The sequence below is a fragment of the Oryza brachyantha genome, chromosome 1, assembly GCF_000231095.2.
Source record: "Oryza brachyantha chromosome 1, ObraRS2, whole genome shotgun sequence".
Classification (NCBI taxonomy): domain Eukaryota; kingdom Viridiplantae; phylum Streptophyta; class Magnoliopsida; order Poales; family Poaceae; genus Oryza; species Oryza brachyantha.
The window spans coordinates 5,054,126-5,074,292 of NC_023163.2; the positions used below are offsets into that span (position 1 = coordinate 5,054,126).

The window sequence follows — 20,167 nt, forward strand, 5'->3', positions numbered from 1 at the left end:
CGTGGTGCGAAACGGCCGTTGCCGCCGCCGGCGGCGGCCGCGGCGCTCCGCCTCTTTTGACGCACGAGTTGGCTGGGCCGAGAGGGAAAAAGGCCCATTGGGTCGGGCCCACGCGCGGAAGCCAACCACACCGCCCGCCTCGAAGCCTATCCACTTCCAACGGCCGACACGACGCGGGGCGCGCGCTCCTTCCCCTCTCTCTCTCTCTCTCTCTCTCTCTCTCTCTCTCCCTGTCTCTCCTCCGCCGCCACCGCCACCGCCGCGGCGCCATGGCCAGCGTCGCCTCCACCGTGTTCTGCTCCATGCTCCACTACCGCACTAGGGCGCCGCGCCCGTCCCTCCGACCACCATCGCACCCCGGCCCCGCCAGGCCGCCCGGCCGCCGCTCGGTACGTGCTGCGGCGCGGCTCAACCGGCGATCGTGCTCAACGTCGTAGGGGCTATGACATGGGCGTCCCGTGTTTGGTGCAGGTGGTGAGGTGCCTACCGCAACGGGGGCCGGAGAAGCTCGCGGCCCGGGGCCGCGGGGCGTCGGATTCGGATGACGAGAAGGGGCCCGAGCCGGCCAGCCGCCGGGGCCGGGGAGGAAGCGCCTGGCCGTTGGACGCGTCGTGCGGGTACGCATTCGCGGCGGTGGCAGGGGTGCTCATGCTCCAGGGGACGCAGCAGGCTCTGGCCGGCACGCAGTTCGCGGGGCTGCAGCCGGCGGACGTGCTGGGGGATCTCGGTGACATCAGCACAGGTTTTGCATCAGTTAGGAGAACCGCCTCTACCCTTTGAATTGCTTATTATTTCAGTTCTACACAGCTGTTTATCCTCTTTTACAATGCTGTATGATGCATCGATGCTTATGGTGATCGTTATATCAGAATCTGCACTTTTCAGGCTTTTCTGTTGATCTTCTTTTCGGAGCTAGGGGACAGAACATTTTTCATCGCGGTATGTACAATCCATACACGTAATCACATTGTTTCGCTGCAGAATGATTTTTTTAGGGATTATCTTGATTTTTGTGTAACTTGTCGAGATCCCATCCTTGTGCTAAACATCATATTTGTAGTTTTGTACAGAAGGAATGAAACATGAACTTGAAAAGGTGTCATAACAGTTAATATTACCTGTGCTCCAGTTAGAAAACTCGGACTTCAGTTGTAGTGGAAGTGACTATCTGCACGTTACTTTTGTCTCTTGTATTTAATTCATATTTCGATGTAGAAATTTGGAGTGCAAATTATTTTGGTTTTCTTCATATATATCCAGATATTTTGAAGAAATGATCTGTGCATCTAAGTTGCTTTATAAAACTATGATAAGAAGCCTTTTAAGACAATGCATGTCATCCTTTGAGTGAAATAGAGAAATGGGACGTGTGCTAGTACATACTACAAAGGTGGCATAATACAAACTAAAAGGAAAATCTAAAAAGATATGAAGGGCTATGCAATTACAGGTGGTTAAACGTTTCAAGGCCTTTCTATTGCTAAATGATATGAAATTTCATGAGAAGTTTGTTCCGTTTCCCAATCTACGTGGATTTACTATTTACTTCTTTTACTGTACAAACTTTGATAGTAATGTATACTAAATTGAATCATTGATAAATGCTGCAGTTGCATGTGTTTCAATAGGCACTTTTAGCAGCTAGAAATTCTGGAGGAGTCATTTTTCTTGGCACATTTGGAGCTCTTGCGTAAGTACTACAACTATGTTGTTATGATTTCTATACGCTAAGTTGCTTTTACTGTACTAGTGCAAGCTTTATGTGCTTATAATAAAGTTAAAAATGTTAGTATCTCTATTGTTACTCTCATTGGTGAGAGGATGACACTCAAACTTGGGGCAATTTTCTGTTTACTTATCACCAAATGTCATGCCCTTCCCGGGGAGGGTTGGATACATATTTATAGCTGCCTACTAGTCTAAAAGATGCTGTCCTAGAGCATCTCAACAACCTGTCCTAGAGCATCCTAACCACCTGTCCTAGAGCATCCTAACAACCTGTCCTAGATGCTGTCCTAGCAACTAAAAGCTGAAAAACAAGGGTGGGTAGGACACCACAAGACCAAGACCAAACAGCCCAAGACTTATTCCTTCATTCTCCCCCTAAGTCTTGTGCGTCGTCTTGTGAGAAAGTTGAGCCATCCCGATCCGAGAGCGAAGCTCAAGGAACTTGATCCTACCAAGGGGCTTGGTAAGCAGATCCGCAAGCTGGTCCTTGGTGTTGATGTAGCTTGCCTTGATGCTCCCTTCCTCCAAGCAGTCTCGAATGAAGTGGTACCTCACCCGGATGTGCTTGCTCCGTTCATGAAAAACAGGATTCCTTGCCAGGGCCAGAGCGGACTTGCTGTCCACCCTAAGCTCCACTACTCCAGTGTCTCGGCCGAGGAGATCACCGAGCAGTCGAGCAAGCCAGAGTGCCTGGGTCGAAGCAGTGGAAGCCGCTATGTACTCGGCCTCGCAGCTGGATAGGGCCACCACCTGCTGCTTGATCGACTGCCAGCTAACGAGGCACTTGCCGAGGAAGAAGAGAATCCCGCTCGTGCTCTTGCTAGTGTCGATATCGCCGGCGTGGTCGCTGTCGGTGTACCCAATGAACTGTGCCTTTCCAGGGCACCTCGGGTAGTAGAGGCCGTGGTCGAGAGTCCTCGCAACGTAGCGGATGATCCTCTTCACAGCCTGCTGGTGCTCCGTCGTCGGTCGCTGCATGAACCGACTAACGTAGCCGACGGAGAATGCCAAGTCCGGCCGTGTGTGGGTGAGATAGCGAAGGCTCCCCACAAGACGCCGGTACTGCGTAGCGTCCACCTCCTCCGCCGTGCTGGCCCGGCTCAGCTTCAGCCTCTCCTCCATCGGGGTGAGGGCTGGGTTGCAATCGTTGAGCCCAGCGAGCTCAACTACGCGCTTGGCGTAGGCAGTCTGGCGAAGTGTGATCCCGGAGTCATCTTGGTGCACCTCGATCCCCAGATAGAAGGAGAGGGGCCCCAAGTCACTCATCTGGAAAGTGGCCTTCATGTCTTCCTTGAACGCTGCCACCTCCGTATCCTTGGTGCCGGTGATCACCAAGTCATCAACATAAACACCCACCAGCAGGGTATTTCCTCCATTTCCCCGCCGGTAGATAGCAGCCTCGTGCGGGCTTGGCTCGAAGCCCATCCTCTTGAGCGTGGAATCCAACTTGGCATTCCACGCCCTCGGTGCCTGCCGCAGGCCGTACAAGGCCTTGTGCAGACGTAGCACCTTGCCCTCCTTGCCGGGGATCGCAAAACCCGGCGGCTGGTGCACGTAAACCTCCTCCTTCAAGTCGCCGTTGAGGAACGCCGACTTGACGTCCATGTGATGGATGCGCCAGCCTTCCTGAGCTGCCAGCGCAAGAAGGAGTCGCACGGATTCCATCCGTGCCACTGGGGCGAAGGCATCGTCGAAGTCGATCCCCTCCTGCTGCACGAAACCACGTGCCACCAAGCGAGCCTTGTGCTTGACGATGACTCCGGCTTCATCCCTCTTCAGCTTGAACACCCACTTAAGAGAGATCGCACGATGACCATGAGGGAGGTCAGCAAGCTCCCAGGTGCGGTTCTCCTTAACCGCGTCCAATTCCGCCTTCATCGCGGCGCGCCATGCCGCGTGTCTCTCGGCCTCTGCGAAGGACCGAGGCTCGCCGTCGTCGCACGCAAGGTGCAACTGTTCCTCCAGGTCATGAGGCACCAGTCCTGGCACTGGCTGGTCGCCGAGGAGGTCCTCCATCGTACGGTACCGCAGGGGCTCTCCATCATGGTAGGCGTCGATGCGCTCCTCATCGTGTGAGAGCGGAGTAGCGAACTGCACCGGGCTGCGCTCGACGTGAGCTGGTGTTGGTGTCGACGTGCCCGGAGGGGTGGCTGGTGGTGTCGGAGTGCGTGGGGTCGCCAACTGTGGTGGTGTCGGCGTAGAGCGCGGCGCAGCCAAAGTCATGGCTCGAGAGCGTGGCGCTGCCGAAGTGGTGGGTGCTGGAGTTGGTGGAGAATCGAAGACTGGGGTAGGCACGCTCGGTGAAGGGGAGCTGCCCACTCCCCCAGCTTCCCTGAAGTGGATGTACTCGACAGTGAAGTCGTCATACGTCGGAGTAGAGCCGTTGTCCACCGTCTTGTCCCATGTCCATCCGCGCCCTTCGTCAAACACCACGTCGCGCACCGTGCGCACACGCTGTGTCGCCGGGTCGAGGATGCGGTAGGCCTTCGAGCCTTCCGTGTAGCCGATGAACACCCCTGGGATGCTCCTGTCGTTGAGCTTGCCGATGTGGCCAAGCTCCTTGGCGAACGCGAGGCAGCCAAAGACTCGCAGGTGGGAGACCGATGGCTTGCGCCCATGCCAAGCCTCGTACGGCGTCCTGCCATCGAGAGCCTTGGTAGGTGAGCGGTTGAGGATGTAGACGGCCGTTACCACCGCCTCCCCCCAGAAGAGAGCCGGCATTCCTCTCTGCTTGAGGAGGGCTCGAGCCATCCCCACAACCGTCTGGTTGCGCCGCTCAACGACGCCGTTCTGCTGTGGGCTGTACGGCGCGGAGTAGTGGCGGTAAATACCTTCATCGGCACAGTACGACGCGAATTCAGCCGCCGTGAATTCGCCGCCGTTGTCGGTGCGCAGGATGCGCAACTTGCGGCCGCACTCCGCCTCCGCAGCAGCCTGCGTGCGCCTAATGGCGTCCGCAGCCTCTCCCTTGCTACCGAGGACCGTCACCCACATGTAGCGAGAGAGGTCGTCGACGAGCAGCAAGAAGAAGCGTCGTCCTCCTGGTGTGGCCGGAGTCACCGGGCCACACAAATCCCCGTGCACGAGCTCGAGCCGTTCCTTGGCTCGGAAGCTCGTCTGATGGGGAAAGGGGAGCCGCCTCTGCTTCGTCAACACACAGACGTCGCAGAACTGCTCCACGTGGTCAAGGCATGGCATGCCTCGCACCATCTCCGTGGTACTGAGCCGCTTCAGGGCCTCGAAGTGGAGATGGCCGAAGCGCTCGTGCCACTGCCACGCCTTGTCGTCCCGGCGGGCGACGAGGCACACGGGTTGTGCTACCTGCACGTTGAGGATGTAGAGTCGGTTGTTGCCTCTGGTTACCTTGACAAGGAGGCGACCACGGCGCTCCCCGATCTTGCGCCGATCCCAAATCCTCATGACTCCGTTCTTGATCACCACGCATGAACCTTTCTCTTCTTCCAGCTGTCCAATACTGATGATGGAGTTCCTCAGCGCGGGGATGTAGTAGACTCCGGTGAGCAGCCTGTGCTCGCCGGACTTGGTGGTGAAGATGACAGAGCCGGTGCCCTTGATATCCACGCCAGAGGCATCCCCAAACTTGACGAAGCCTCGGACGCTGGGATCAAGCTCGGTGAAGAACTCCCGTCGACCGGTCATGTGATGGGTGGCCCCGGTGTCGAGGACCCATCCATCAGTCTTGTCGTTGGAGTCGTCGCCAAGAAGGGCTCGTGCTTTCGGCTCTTCTAGGTGGAGGAAAGCCGATGCGGCCGGTGCCGCTGGAGATAGCTCGATGCTTGCGTGTGCCAGGAGCAGGGCTGGTTCTTCCTCCACTTGTGCGGCGTTGGCTTGGCCTTGTCGTGGTTGTCGGCAGTCCTTGGCCCAGTGGCCAGACTTGCCACAGTTGCGGCAGGCGTCGTCTCGCGTCGGCCTGCGGTTGCCGGTGGTGCCGCCCTGGACGCCTCCGCGGGCTCCACCCCGGATGCGTCCTCGCAACCTGACCCGGACGCCTCCGCGCCCCTTGTGCAGGTTGCCGCGCTTGCGGCCGCCTACCGAGGAGGACTCCCCCTTTTTCCCATCACCCTGGCAGGCCTCCCACTGCTCCCGAGTGAGATGGAGCTTCCCGCCAATGGTGATGGGCCCGGAGAGGGGCTGTGGCTCATCGCCGTCGACGACCTTGAGGCGACCAATTGCCTCCTCGATCGTCATCGTGGAGAGGTCCAGCAGAGACTCGATGGAGCGGGCAATCTGCTTATACTTCTCTGGGATGCAGCGGAAGAGCTTCTCGACAGCTCTCTCCTCGTTGTAGGTGTCGTCGCCGTACTGCACCATCTTGTGCAACAGAGTGTTGAGACGGAGGGCAAAATCATCGATGTCCTCACCTGGCTTGAAGGCCAGGTTCTCCCACTCCTTGCGGAGTGCTTGCAGCGTGCTCTTGCGGGCGCGATCGCTGCCGATGCGTGCCGCAGCGATGGCATCCCAGGCCTCCTTGGCAGTCCGCTTTTGCGAAAGGGAAAACTGCATCTCGGATGGAACTGCAGCGATGAGGGCGTCTAGCGCCCGTCGGTCTTCATCGTAGTCGACGTCGCCATACCGAACTGCCTCCCACATGTGCCGCACCTGGAGCCTCACCCTCATCACCGCGGCCCACTCGATGTAGTTGGTCTTGGTGAGGGTAGGCCACCCACCACCGGGACCAAAGTCCCTGACCACCGCTTGGATGCCGTGGTAGCCATGGCGCCGGTCAGGGGAGGGAGAGTCGCGCTGCCTGTGAGGGCCGCGCTCTCCGTAGATCCGGCCGCCATCACCGGGAGGGTAGCCGCCGCGGCGTGTGTTCTCTGGGTTGCCGCCGGCACGCCTGCGCCCATCTGGGCTACCGTTGCCGCACGCACCCTCGCTTGGGGCGCCGTCGGCGGATGCGTGGTCCCCTGGACCGCCGCCGCCATGGGGGTGGGCTACTGCCCACCGTATTGTCCGCTCCCGCACCCTTCCTCTCGCCAGCTCCTCAAGGTCCCTGTCGGCGGTGATGTCGCCGACGATGGAGCCGTTGATGCTGCTACGCAAGGTCTCAACCTCAGCCTCCGCCGCACGTGCTGCATCTTCCGCCTCCTCCGCTTCTGCCTCCGCCCTGATCGCCGCCAACTCCGCTGCTGCCAGCCTTGCTGCCCTTGCTGCTGCTGCTGCGGTCTGTGCCGCTGCTCGCCTGCGCTCTTGCGCTGCAGCGAGTTCGGCGTCCTGCTGACGTCGTGTGCTCGAGGCGCCCGAACGCCGAGACTGTCCGTCGGACATGGCGCGCCTCCAGGGGGTTGCTACGTGGAGAAGGGAAGGGGAAAGGGGAAGGAGGAGCAGCCGGTGGTGCTGCTGTTGATGGTGGCTGAGTGCTCACTCGAGCTTGGGAAGGGGAGGAGCAAGAGATGTTCAACCTACAGGAAAGTGTGGCTCTGATACCAGATGTTAGTATCTCTATTGTTACTCTCATTGGTGAGAGGATGACACTCAAACTTGGGGCAATTTTCTGTTTACTTATCACCAAATGTCATGCCCTTCCCGGGGAGGGTTGGATACATATTTATAGCTGCCTACTAGTCTAAAAGATGCTGTCCTAGAGCATCTCAACAACCTGTCCTAGAGCATCCTAACCACCTGTCCTAGAGCATCCTAACAACCTGTCCTAGATGCTGTCCTAGCAACTAAAAGCTGAAAAACAAGGGTGGGTAGGACACCACAAGACCAAGACCAAACAGCCCAAGACTTATTCCTTCAAAAAATATATCTGCCGTACCCCAGTTTTGTCTTCTAAAGTGTCTGGACCTTGGAGTCACTCTTTTATCAGAACAAGTCTGACTTAAGAAAAATAAGAGGTTGATCATTTTGGTGATTAACAGGGTAATGACAATTGTATCTGTAGTTCTTGGACGAGCATTTCACTATGTTGATGGCATCATTCCATTCAGGTAATTTTACTTATTTTTCCTGCAAGGAGGTAATTTTACTTGTGTAGAAAAGGACCTTCTATTAGCCGTTCTTAGTTAATGTACCTCCTGCCATATGCAGCTTTGGTGGTACAGATTTTCCCGTTGATGACTTTCTTGCTGTCTGTCTCTTGGTAAGGAAAATATCTTATATTGTTGTTACATGCATACATGTTGAAATATGAGGTCATTGTTGAAATTCGAGTGTGTATGTTTATTACTCATGCATTTCTATTTGATGCTAATTTTATCATTCTAAATTATATTTAATTATTTTAGGTTTATTATGGAGTTACTACATTGATTGATGCAGCTTCAGGAGATGAAGAAAAGATGAACGAGGAGCAAGAGGAGGTAGAAGATCGGAATATCAAACTCCTAGGTTTAGTCAAGTCAATTAAATCGCTAAGTTCAAGTAAAAACATTGTCTGGATTGAAGAAAGTTCTCTTTAAATCTTCATTTCTGATTGAATGTTATCTTCTCTAATAAAATTCATTATATCAAACATTTCTAGGCTAACATCTTGCATTTGAGTGCATATATTATGTTTTATTCTTAATATAGTACCACTAATAATACATAATATAGATATTGATCCATTCATCTCTCTTTTTTGTTTAAATGGAACCCCTTCAACAGTATCTCAAACATTTTCATTGCATGAATATCAGAACAGATTATTTTCAGAAGTATGCTAAAAGGGCATGCATTCAAGTTGATTATCAACTTTCTGTAAAGATATTGCAAAGATTATATTCTTCTAGCATTTGATATCTCGTTGCAATTGCTTGGTGCATATTATAATATGTTTTTGCTTGATCTTGTTTCAATTTGATAATGGTACTCCTTATAATACAATGCTAAACAATTGCAGGCTGAGTTAGCAGTTTCAAAATTTTCGGGAAATGGTGCAGGGATCATGTCTGCTGCCAGTACTGTTGCTAGCACATTTGTTTTGGTTTTTATCGCTGAATGGGGCGATAAATCATTTTTCTCTACCATTGGTAAATCACATAATTTATTTTATATAAATTCAAGATCTGTTTTATCACAGCCAATGACATTAACGCCCATTTCCTTCTTACAGCACTTGCTGCGGCTTCATCTCCTCTGGGTGTCATTGCGGGATCGCTTGCTGGTCACGCTGTTGCAACGTTGGTAAGATATTTAGAGTCAATAATAGTTGAGATGATTCTGTACTATGGAGGAACATTCTGTAACAGCTTATCCATGACTAATATGCATAAGATTATGGTATTAGTATCGTGATATTTCTTTAGTTCTTTGATCGCCAATGAGTACTTGATCCATTGTTGGCTCATTCTTGTTAATTATGGCATTAGTCATGTGTCTTGCAGGCACCCACTCTTGTTAGTTATTGCCTCTGTTCCACACTTCCACGTTATAAGATTTTTGCGTCATTTCTAGATGCATACGGATGCTAATGAATCTAGACACATATATAAAACATATGTATTGATTCATGAATGAATTTAGGTATAGTCAAAACATCTTATAATATAAAACAGAGTGAATATTTCTTTTTAAGTATTAATTAACTTCACTCCTTCATAGCATAATTGGGCCAAGAAACCTAGTCAATTTATTCCATCACTCACCAAATAACACTTTTTTTATGATCATAAACTCTTTGAGCATCAGGCAACCAACTAATGTTCCTGTTGCTTGTCTTAAGAACTTATATGTCTTCTTTTCCTGAAGATTTGACATTAATCAATTTACCTCCACCACAGATTGCAGTTCTTGGTGGGTCTTTGCTAGGGACTTTCCTGTCTGAAAAGGTAAACTTACTTCCAAAGCAACCTGGTTTTCCTGTCTTACTGGATTGACCTGACCACCAGATGGTTTTGCTCCCATGTTTAAACGGTAGAGATTTACTTCTTAAAGATTTTGCTAGAGATTTATGACTTGGATTTTCATTCATTTATCAGTTTGATTGAGCTTCACGTGCTAGTGTGTTCACCCTAGAGCTTTAGCTAGAAATAGATTGGGGCAATCTACTCATTAATGAACATATACGTAGAACATGTTTCGTTTAATGTTTAGACATTAATGCTGCGTTGTATTCGAACTATGTAGGAAACAATAAATAGTAGATTGCTGAAAAATTAAGATAAATCCGCACCACTCAACTTTGTGAAGTTTTGTGTCTGTAACTTCTCACTGTAGCATAATCTATCTGTATGCAGATTATAGCATATATTGGAGGAAGCCTCTTTTTAGCATTTGCTGCCGTGACGCTAGCTGAGATCGTGAGTTCGTAACATGACAAGGAGTTTTAAGATTTGTCAACAAATTACTGGACAGTAGTTGTCCAATGAACACAGCATTTAGTTACAGGTTGCGCTTCTGGCATATCGTCGAAACAGTATCCATTTTGATCGTCCTAGTGATGCACTAATCAACTGTCGATCTTGATTGTAAACATGAGCTTCATTCATGGAGGCACAAATGGGCCGCATCAGATGATGCGCTGATCTGATCAGAACTGTACTTCCATACTCATGGCATTACTTTACCAACATGATTGGTTATCAAATTCAGAAGGCAGATCATGTCGGACGTCAGGTGGATGTGAGATTACCAGAAAAAAAACATTTGATTTCTTTCCAGAACTCTTGTTTTTAACCTTTTTTACTCATCGTGTAAGTCACAGCATTGTAAAGTCAGAACACATTGATGACCACACAAAGATTTTCATAGTTTTTGTCTAATGTAATACTACTGCCTTCCCATCTACTGTATTTCACGCATTGGCCAGTTAACCCCAAATTTGAACTGATCGAAATAAAAATGAATGATCATGTAACATATTTTCGACTGACTGAAAATCTGAAATGGAACCTAGAGTGTACAAAATCTGAAGCTATGAAATGAACCCATCTTTGGGTTACAACTTACAAATAGGAATCGGGTACGCTTTGCCAATTCTCTTGCTTCAAGAACTAACAAGCTCATCTTTTTTGCTAGTTTTCACAGCATACGGAACACTCGAACTGCGTCTCTGTTCATCGGGTTCCCCTTGTAGATGGTCATCGTCTCCTCGTCGAGATCAACCAAGACGGTGCATAGGGTGTACAGCGTTGGGCCGGTCATGTAGATCGGGTACTTGCCGTCCGCCGTGTCGCCGAGCAGCGAGAGCGCCTTCTCCTTGGAGTCCGGCGACAACTCCGCCGCTCTCCTCTCCCTGGCCATGGAGTTCTCGTCGTGAACCTGCGCTCACCGGTACGTTTCGTCGGCCATCGGGGCCGGCCATGGAAATTGGAAGAAACGGTTGCTGCTAGCCTTACCTGCTTCACCTGGAGATGGCGGTACATGTTGGCGTGGAAGAAGGGCGCCGCGCCGGCCTCGCGCACGGAGAAGCGGCGGCCGGAGGCGGTCTCGACGTTGACGATCCGCCGCCGCCGGACGTCCATCAGGTTGTAGCTGTGGCCGACCGACATGTCCGGCGAGCTCACCCTCTGCTCCAGAAACGCGCACACGCTGCTGATCGATCCGTAGAAGCTACTACACCGATGAGACGGCGTCGTCGAGGCTCGTCGCTTCGAGGAGGTCGCGCGACACGAAGTTCCGGGCGATGGCGCCGGCGACGACCTCGCCGCGCGCCGGCGGGACAGAGTCGAGAGTGAATGCCTGACAAGACCTGTCAGAACTTGGAAACGGTTGGAAATGGAAGTTCCAGAGTGACACTGACACCCCACCACGCCATTGCTGTTGAAGCCGAAGGCGCAGGTCGGGAGCTCGCCGGCGTAGGTGTAGGCGGTGAACGACGACGAGCCGTCCGGCGACGTGGCCTTCACCACGTACCTGAAAACGACAGAGGCTTTTCAGTGGGGCTGAGCGGGCTGGCTGTTCGTCAGGGCGAGGGAGAAGAGGTGAGGTGAGGGTGGCCGGATGGATCAGCGGCTACCGTACGTGTGGCCGAGCAGCGCGACGTTGGCGTCCTCTTTGTGTCCGGCGATCGCCGTCGACTCGCTGACGAGCAGCACGTCCGAGCAGTCGTCGTCGGCTTCTTCCTCGTCGTGGTGGTGATCCTCATTGGTGATGAACGGCAGGATCTCCTTCCTGAAGTTGACCAAAATTACCTGTCACTCGCACGTATCAGCACAATTAAAATGTCCTACCTCCATCCAAAACACTTTTAATCTTAATCCACATGTCATTGCAACCATCAAAAACACTCAAAAAGTACTAATGCATCTTTATATATTTTTAATCAACTGGTGCACATTTTGAACATCGACAGTGACCCAATATATTGATTTGATTATTAGTTACGAGTATAAAACCTATAAAAGAATATTATCTTGGTATTTTAATACATAGAAGCGTTGTTTTTTATTACACATTTAACTATTCATTTTATAAAAATATTTGTTAATTATAACTTATATTTTTGCACATTTGCAAAAAAAAAATGAATAAGACAAATTATCGAACACGTACTTAAAAAATCAACATCATCATCTATTAAAATATATCCACACCAATTTTACAAGTTGACTTAAAATATTGAAAAAGATATCGATGGTTAAATTTAAACATATTAGTTACATATGTTGGATAAAATTTTATCTAACAATGTAAATACATTTTCACCTACATATACATCACAACCAATCGTAATCATTCGTTATTTAATTTTCTTACTTACTTTTCCATCTCCACTGATCACAATCCTCTATTCTCCTAACCTTAATCTCTCAAAAACAGAACCCATCCTTACATTGTTCGTACCAAACAGCACTTAGTTTTTGTGACCGGTGAGTTAATTCAAAGAAGGAAAAAGCAAACAAGAGAGGGCAAAAGAAAAGGTGTCGCTATACATGTAGGAGTGGGACCCCGCTGCCGTCGGTCGTCCCCACCAGCTCGTCCTAGTACCGCGGGTACCTCGTGTGGTTGGCGTCCCGGAGCGCGTCGACGAGCGGCCGCCCCGGCGCCGTCGCCGCGAACGGGAGCAGCTGCCGCCACAGCATGGCGTCGCGGCGCATCCTGCTCCGGATGGCCTCGCCGAACCGCCGCCCCACGGCGAGCCCTAGCGCGTACCCGTCGGCGCACCGGCCGGCGTCGAACACGTCCACCTCGCCCCCGCCGCCGGCGTCGTCCACGGCGCCCATCTTGCGTTGCGTGCGTGCGTACGACCCGTGGAGCAGCAATCTTTTTGGTGCCTTATCTTCAACAGGTTAGGCACTCCATGTGTTATTGATAGCTATGGTGTAACCGACTTTGTAGACTTGTGGTTCATGGGCTTGAATACTTAATTTAGCCCAAATATGCACAGAAAACCCACCGCAGCCGCCACCGCTGGTATCCATGGCGGCCATGGGCTAACCGGCTGTACTGAACTCTCAAGCTGGGAGAAAAGGAGCAACCTCTTGGGCTGCGTTCGGTGTAACCGGCCGTACTGAACTCTCAAGCTGGGAGAAAAGGAGCAACCTCTTGGGCTGCGTTCGGTGTAAGTTAACTTCCCTGTGCGAACTTAGTATATGATTAATTAATTATTAATTATAAAAATTAGAAAAATAGATTAATATGATTTTTTAAAGCAACTTTTCTATAAAAAATTTTCGCAAAACACACCGTTTAGCAGTTCGGGATGTATGCGCGAGAAAAACGAGGGAATATGTGTTTAGGAAGATGGGGAACGAACGGGGCCTTGGTGCCTTATCTTACACCATGTCTTCTGAGACTTAAACGGTCTATTCAATTTGAAGGAGTTATAACACATAAAGTAGAAATATTATATGAATAGAAATGCACTCTCACTGTCTTACATCTGTTCATAGGAATTATTTTCAAGAGATTTGAATAAATAAATTTTTTCTATATTTTCTCTACAATTTGATGTAAAGAAAAATTAACTTTGGTTTTTCAATACTTCATTTCTACCGGCCAAATGGCTTTCATAGGAATTAGTACTTGTATAGATTTATATGGATGCTAATACATTTAGACATATATACAAACAATATATGTTGATTAATAGATAAATCTAGATATATATAAAATGTCTTACAATATGAAATGGAGAGAGTAATTCTTAGAAATCCAATTGTTTGTTTTTTCCTCCAAACTGAATAGGCTCGTAGAAAACTTATAGACTTCTAGGGTTCGTGGGTTTGAATACTTGTTGGCCGGTATGCAATTTAGCCCAATATGCAGATAAAAAAATGTCTTGTTGTTTAATAATATTGTGATTTATTGCAGAATACCAGTCACTTTTGAATAGATAAAATCATTTCAAAATACACACCAAGAGTTAAAAGTCTAGCTTGTCACTTGTCTTATCCCACAATCAGATCCCCATATCCACGCCTAACCGGCATCATCCTCTCATATACCTGATTTCTATGAGGCCATAATCATGCATGAGCGCCATTGCCATCGCTCCCTCGGGCCTACGTTGACCATCCTGCACCCTCCCTTCATTTTCTCCTCTGCCTTGTCTAGTGTATTTAAGTCTTGTTTAGTTACTAAAAATTTTTAACAAAAGAATCACGTCGAACGTTTGACTGAATATCACATAGTTTAACAAGGGTCATCTTCACCACCCACCACCAATCTTCTACCACCCTTGGCCAATCTTTAAAATCCGCGTAATCCTAAAAACCTAAATTGGCCTGAAAAGAGTTTAGGTATCACTGGCACTGAGGCTTACCAATGACAGTGGTCATCTCGGCGTCTCACTCTGCCTCTCCTTTCTTCCTGCCTTCCTTTTAAGGTTAAAGATACTCCGGCTATTGAATTGTAATCCAACAATTAAGGTTAGGTGGATAAAATTTCTCAATTTTGGTTGCATGTCGTATGATAAAATAGTAACGATGAAAACAGTTGTTCGAATATGTATTGTGAAATAACTTAACAATGTTTGATTTATAATAGAATGCCTTCATTTTAGTACTCCCTCTCAACTTTTCTATATGACGTGGCTAGTTAATTTTTGAACTGCCAATGTTAAACATTTGCACATGAAGGGAGTTTTAAGTTTTTTTTATAGTCATACTGGCCTTTACTTAAAGAGACCATGATCAAGGTTGCAGGTCGAATAACTGTGGATGACAAACACAATGCCAATACGATTTAGGGATTTGTTTAGATGGGGCTAAACTTTTTAGCCTAATGTTACATCGGATGTTTGGACACTAATTTGAAGTAGTATTAAACATAGACTAATGAAAAAACTAATTTCATAAATGAGTGGTAATCCACGAGACGATTCTTTTAAAGCCTAATTAATCCATAATTAGAGCATGTTTACTGTAGCATTACATAGGCTAATCATGGATTAATTAGGCTTAATGGATTCGTCTCGCGAATTAGCCCAAGATTATGAGTGAATTTTATTAATAGTCTACGTTTACTATTTATTATAAATGTCCAAACATTCGATGGGACAAGGGGCTAAAGTTTAGCCCCTTGTGCCAAACACCCTCTTAAAAACAGCAGTGCTATGCGTACGATTGTTCGTACGTACGATTAACGTCGCGCAGCAGCACTAGCAGCGCGCGTAGCGGCACGGAGATCAGCGCGCAGCAGCAAATTGCAGCGACAACAGCTGAAATCATACACGGCTCATACGACTTCCATTTTAAAAACTACGTTAAATAACTAGTCTAAATAGGATGATAACAATTCCTATTTCGCAAGAATCCGCATAGAAGACTTTAATACCAATTGTGAAGGAACTTGACAATATTTGGTTCACATTGGAAGGCCTCGTGGGTGTAGTATTAAGTACTAGTAATAATATAATCTTGTCCGATGAACTGACAGCTCAAGTACAGATTAAAACCCATTTTTTTCATGCACCAACGCTGGACAAAGTTCACCGATGACGAAAAAGCTACAGCTAGCATCCCATCTTAACTTTTTGATCCAAAAGAAACAATCCAGCTGCGACTTTCAGATCCACCACAGTAACGCAGAAAAACTGTCACCATTAATTATTTGTTACGCTAACATGTCCACATTAGTGATTAGTCCCCACGACGAGACATCATTTGACGGTGTCAGCAAACTCCACCCAAAGCAAAGCCGAGTATAAATGCACGTCTTTTCGCTTTTGCTAATTATATATTTTTTATTTACAAATATATCGTTTGATAATCATCCCATAAAAACTGAACTGGTATTATTGCAGAAGAGAAACCATTTCTCTCATCAGCTACCATTTGCAGATAACCAAAATGTATTAATTCAGGCTTACAGTAAAGCCCAGAATTCTATAGATGCCTCTGTACTCTCCCACTGCAAACAAAGAAAAACTCCTAGTGAAGTGAGATTGGTTGCAGTGACCAAACCACAAAGTACAGACCACTGATTTTAAAAGGGTTTGGGGTGTTCATTGGGAAAGGGAGCAGAGGCCCTTGGAATTTGGAGATGGCCGCATCTGAAGGCAGTTTTTATACAATTAGCTCATCCAATGAGGGGAGCCCTTAAAACTTAAAAAGTGATTAAGAAAACCGGGGTTTCATCAGGGTTGCAGACACGAGGTGCAGGCAGGCCTCCACATGCACAGTGGTACTCTGTGAGTTCCAACTCCCCTGCTAGCTCAGCTGCTGCTACTTGCCTTTGCCAACTTTAGGGTTAGGGTTTCACACCCCCGACAAACACCACACCCCTCTCTCTCTCTCTCTCTTTTGGTGCAGGAGGAATGGAATCTCTCTCCTCTAGTCTTCTTGGCAAGTTGCAGCAGCAGCCATATGCATGGGAGGAGGAAGGAAGATGATGGGTTCAGAGATGAGCTGAAGCTGCCATAGAAATGTTGGCATGAACTTTGCAGTGACAATGGCTGCATGGGGAGTCCATGGTATGAGCTCCGAAAGTGGAAGAAGGTGTGGGTGTGTGCGACTGCTCGCAGAAGATCTGCAGTTGCTCTCCTTAGTCTGTCATGGTGCACTGCACCTGGCATATATTGCTGAAATGTCAGTGAAACTGTTAAAGGGTGTCAACTAATTACTATAGTAGCATTTTTCTCGTGCTGGTGGGGCACTGTTAAGTTGATCGATTTGTTTCGTGCGAGTTTCCAATCTTCTTGTTGCTGACTGATGAACAGAAATTATGCTATTGAGGGATGGTCAGGATTATTCCTTTGGAAATTCAGTAGGCATTGCGATGCTCAGACAGTTACCGCGTTGTTTCTTTAAACACATTTAGCCCCTCATATTTTCCCTTATTCATGTTTATAAATAAATTTTGAATTATCAAATGTAAATTTAGAGCTGTTTTATATAAAAGCTCTACCCTCAAATTATCTTTAATCATTAATAAGTGGTTTCCCTTATGCTTTTTAAAAGCAAAACAATGAGACTCTTAGGAGCCTGAACAACGAACATCAGCGCCAAGATTAGCCAAAATACATATGATCTAACGTTTGACCACCATGCTGATACAGTTGGAAGAGGACATGCAATTAGCTACATCTTCTGTTACTTGAAACATCGTAAACCATCTCAAGCATTGGCAACACCCATCATTAATAAAGATCACGCAGTGATTAACAACATATGCATACTACACTCCTTGCCAATAGGATTCTACAGAGAATTTCGCAATGTTTTTGCATCTCTCTTTCTTCGGTCTTCGCTGTGTTCCCAAGCAACCGGCCTGCAGGCACGCATGCACATCGATCGCCAGCTTCTGTCAGATTTGCAATGGAAACCGGGAACTCGTAAAGAAAAGGCAACGGCACTCACATCTTGGATGGACGGGACATAGGGCTCCAGCTACTGTCCATTCTCTCTCCTAAATGGTTTTTCTTAGGCCTTGTGCAGTTCCCAAATTTTTTTTCTACAAACATCTGATGGAATTTTTAAACACCTAAATAAAGCATTAAATATAGATAAAAAACTAATTGTACAAGTCTATGATTACCCATAAGTGCTACAGTAACCAACATGTGCTAATGACGGATTAATTAGACTTAAAAAGATTCGTCTCGCAGTTTCCAGGCTAGCCGTGAAATTCGTTTTTTCATTTATGTCCGAGCAAATATTTGACGTGACATTCTCCTAAAAATTTTCTAAATTATCCAAAAACATTGTAATATAGATGAAAAAAAAATAATTGCACAGTTACATAAGAAATCTTAAGATGAATCTTTTAAGCCTAATTAGTCCATGATTAGTCATAAGTGCTACAGTACCAACATGTGCTAATGACAGATTAATTAGGCTCAAAAGATTCGTCTCGTGGTTTCCAGGCTAGCCGTAAAATTCGTTTTTTCATTCGTATCCGAAAATATCTTCCAACATCCGATCAAACATTTAACGTAACACCTCTCTCAAAAAATTTCTCAATCTTCTCAATCTAAACACCCTCTTAGTATTTTTTTTAATCCCTTGTCACATCAAATGTTTAGACTTTAATTAGTAGTATTAAATATATTCTGATAATAAAAATAATTGCATAAATAAAGACTTTCATTAAATAAATTTTTTAAACCTAATTAATCTATAATTAGCAAATATTTTGTTTAGTGTAGCGTCATATTCACTAATTATAGACTTCTATAATTATGCTCAATACATTCGTCCTACAAAATAGTCTAAAGTATAAGGTGAATTTTATTAATAGTCTACATTTAATACTTATAATTAGTAAATATTCGATGTGCCAAGGACAAAAAAAAAGTTTGGAGTATCAAACAGGCCCTCTAAAAATAAACCAATCTTTCACCTTTTACCTATAAATTGACTCTTCGTCTTATTTAATTTTTTTAGATTAACATTTTTATTTTTATTAGATGATAAATTATAAATATTGACTATTTTTCTTTAAATTTCTTGAAAAATTTTCGAACAGGGGAACCAAAAAATTATCTTATCTTAGACGAAGGGAGTAGATAATGCACATAAGAGCAAGTATAATAGCAAGCTTCAGTGATCTGTAATTTTGTAACCAGCTTAGACACAAGAACCAACAAGCTTAGACACAAGAACCAACAATTTATACGAGAGAAACATGTAAGTCATTTATACGAGAAAAACATGTAAGTCATGTATCAATGATAAAGAGTATGTAAGTCATGTATCAATGATAAAGAGTAGGCTTCTTATTGGCTATATTATTAGCCCGTAACACGTATGTATTTAAGACGTCTATATGTTACGAAATTTAAAAAAAAATCCCATCCCATCGATCACATCGTCTCTTCGCGAAAAGATGACAGGGATACGTGCTCTAATACCAAACACATCGTCTCTTCACAAAAAGACAACAGAGATACGTGCGCCAATACCAAACCGACACCGCTAGCACTATTGTACGCCACGTCTCATCTATTCGATGAGCACCATTGATTACCTTGATTTATGTGTCCAAGGATAAATTAAATATTTTGCACACAAACGAATAAACAATAGACAAGTAATTGTTCAAAAAACTTATGCCCACTTTTAGAAGGTTTGTACAAACTTAGGCCCTCTTTCAGAACCTTCTAGAAGAAGCAATATCTGTCAAAATCTTTGGCTCCCAAACAATCTAAAAGATTATGAGAATTTGTATATATTTTAGACCAAAAGATACGCTAGCAATAACACCAACTTTTCTAAGTTATCATAATCAGGGCTCCTGGATAAAATAAAACTTCAATTTTAGCTTCTCCTAGATATATCAGTACAAAATTATAAATATTAAAAATTCTAATACAATTGCACCCTACTTTTCCAAACCCCAAGACATTTATCTCCAACTTTATCAAACCCAAATCAATTTTTTATAAAATAAAGTCTTCAGAGATAAATAAAGACGGCAAGAAAATAAAGTCACGATGGATGCAGGGATACTACCCATTTTTGCAGTGTTTCACAATGTGGATTTCTAGTGTACGAAAAGGATGGCTAATAATTTGGAAAAAAGTTTAAATACTCTGAACACATGACTAAATACTGATGGTTAACAAGGCAGGAAGTGTTCATGAAAGGCCACATTTGCATCAATCTAATTGTAGCTTTATAATGCCCCCCATCTTTTCTTTTCTCTTATGATTATAAGTTAAAATTTAAAACTGAACTTGCAATTGATTTTAAGATTTTTTCCATTATAGTCTATTTCATACCATTTACTTTTATAAAAAAAATTCCATAAATTATTGTTAAATGTTGAATAAGATGTTTCGTTTATGCATTATCTCTACATTATATGCCCAATAGCACAACAGTATTATGTCAGCATGCTTAGGCTGCGATCGGGAAGGATGTGAATAAGTTAACTTAGGGTAATAGATTAATATGTAATTAATTAATTATTAATTATTAAAAAAATATGAAATAGATTAATATGATTTTTTAAAACAACTCTCCTGGAAACGTCCTCACGAGAAACGAGAAAGAGGTAAGTTTAACTTCCTACTTCCCCGAGCGCGGCTTTAGTCTAAAACAAAGGAACATATAATCTCTTTTGGTAATTATTACATCTAAACGAAACATTATTTTACACTGATGTT

The 20,167-nt window shown here is 45.9% G+C and overlaps 2 protein-coding genes across 5 annotated transcripts; one reads left to right on the forward strand and one right to left on the reverse strand.

Moving 5' to 3' along the window:
• The first annotated feature begins 202 nt into the window (after positions 1–202).
• On the forward strand, positions 203–10,336 carry LOC102715077 (GDT1-like protein 1, chloroplastic). Of its 3 annotated transcripts, none has more exons than XM_040522183.1 (11): positions 203–389; positions 472–753; positions 886–939; positions 1,629–1,690; positions 7,614–7,682; positions 7,783–7,834; positions 7,980–8,054; positions 8,576–8,705; positions 8,789–8,859; positions 9,456–9,503; positions 9,912–10,336. In XM_040522183.1, exons 1-11 carry the CDS (start codon positions 270–272, stop codon positions 9,984–9,986), a joined length of 1,038 nt encoding a protein of 345 aa, XP_040378117.1. In that variant the 5' UTR covers positions 203–269; the 3' UTR covers positions 9,987–10,336. The 3 variants fall into 3 exon arrangements, with proteins under 3 accessions (XP_040378117.1, XP_040378120.1, XP_040378124.1); XM_040522186.1 differs by having other exon boundaries at positions 7,783–7,790; positions 8,014–8,054; XM_040522190.1 differs by having other exon boundaries at positions 371–389; positions 472–742.
• Positions 10,337–10,558: 222 nt separating this feature from the next.
• On the reverse strand, positions 10,559–12,896 carry LOC102715358. 2 transcript variants are annotated; one of them, XM_040522176.1, is made up of 4 exons: positions 12,613–12,896; positions 11,638–11,787; positions 11,013–11,529; positions 10,559–10,935 (listed from the first exon to the last, which is right to left on the reverse strand). In XM_040522176.1, the coding sequence occupies exons 1-4, from the start codon at positions 12,837–12,839 to the stop codon at positions 10,696–10,698; spliced, it is 1,134 nt and encodes a 377-aa protein (XP_040378110.1). In that variant the 5' UTR covers positions 12,840–12,896; the 3' UTR covers positions 10,559–10,695. The 2 variants fall into 2 exon arrangements, with proteins under 2 accessions (XP_040378110.1, XP_015688311.2); XM_015832825.2 differs by having other exon boundaries at positions 12,549–12,705.
• Between the last annotated feature and the right edge of the window lie 7,271 nt (positions 12,897–20,167).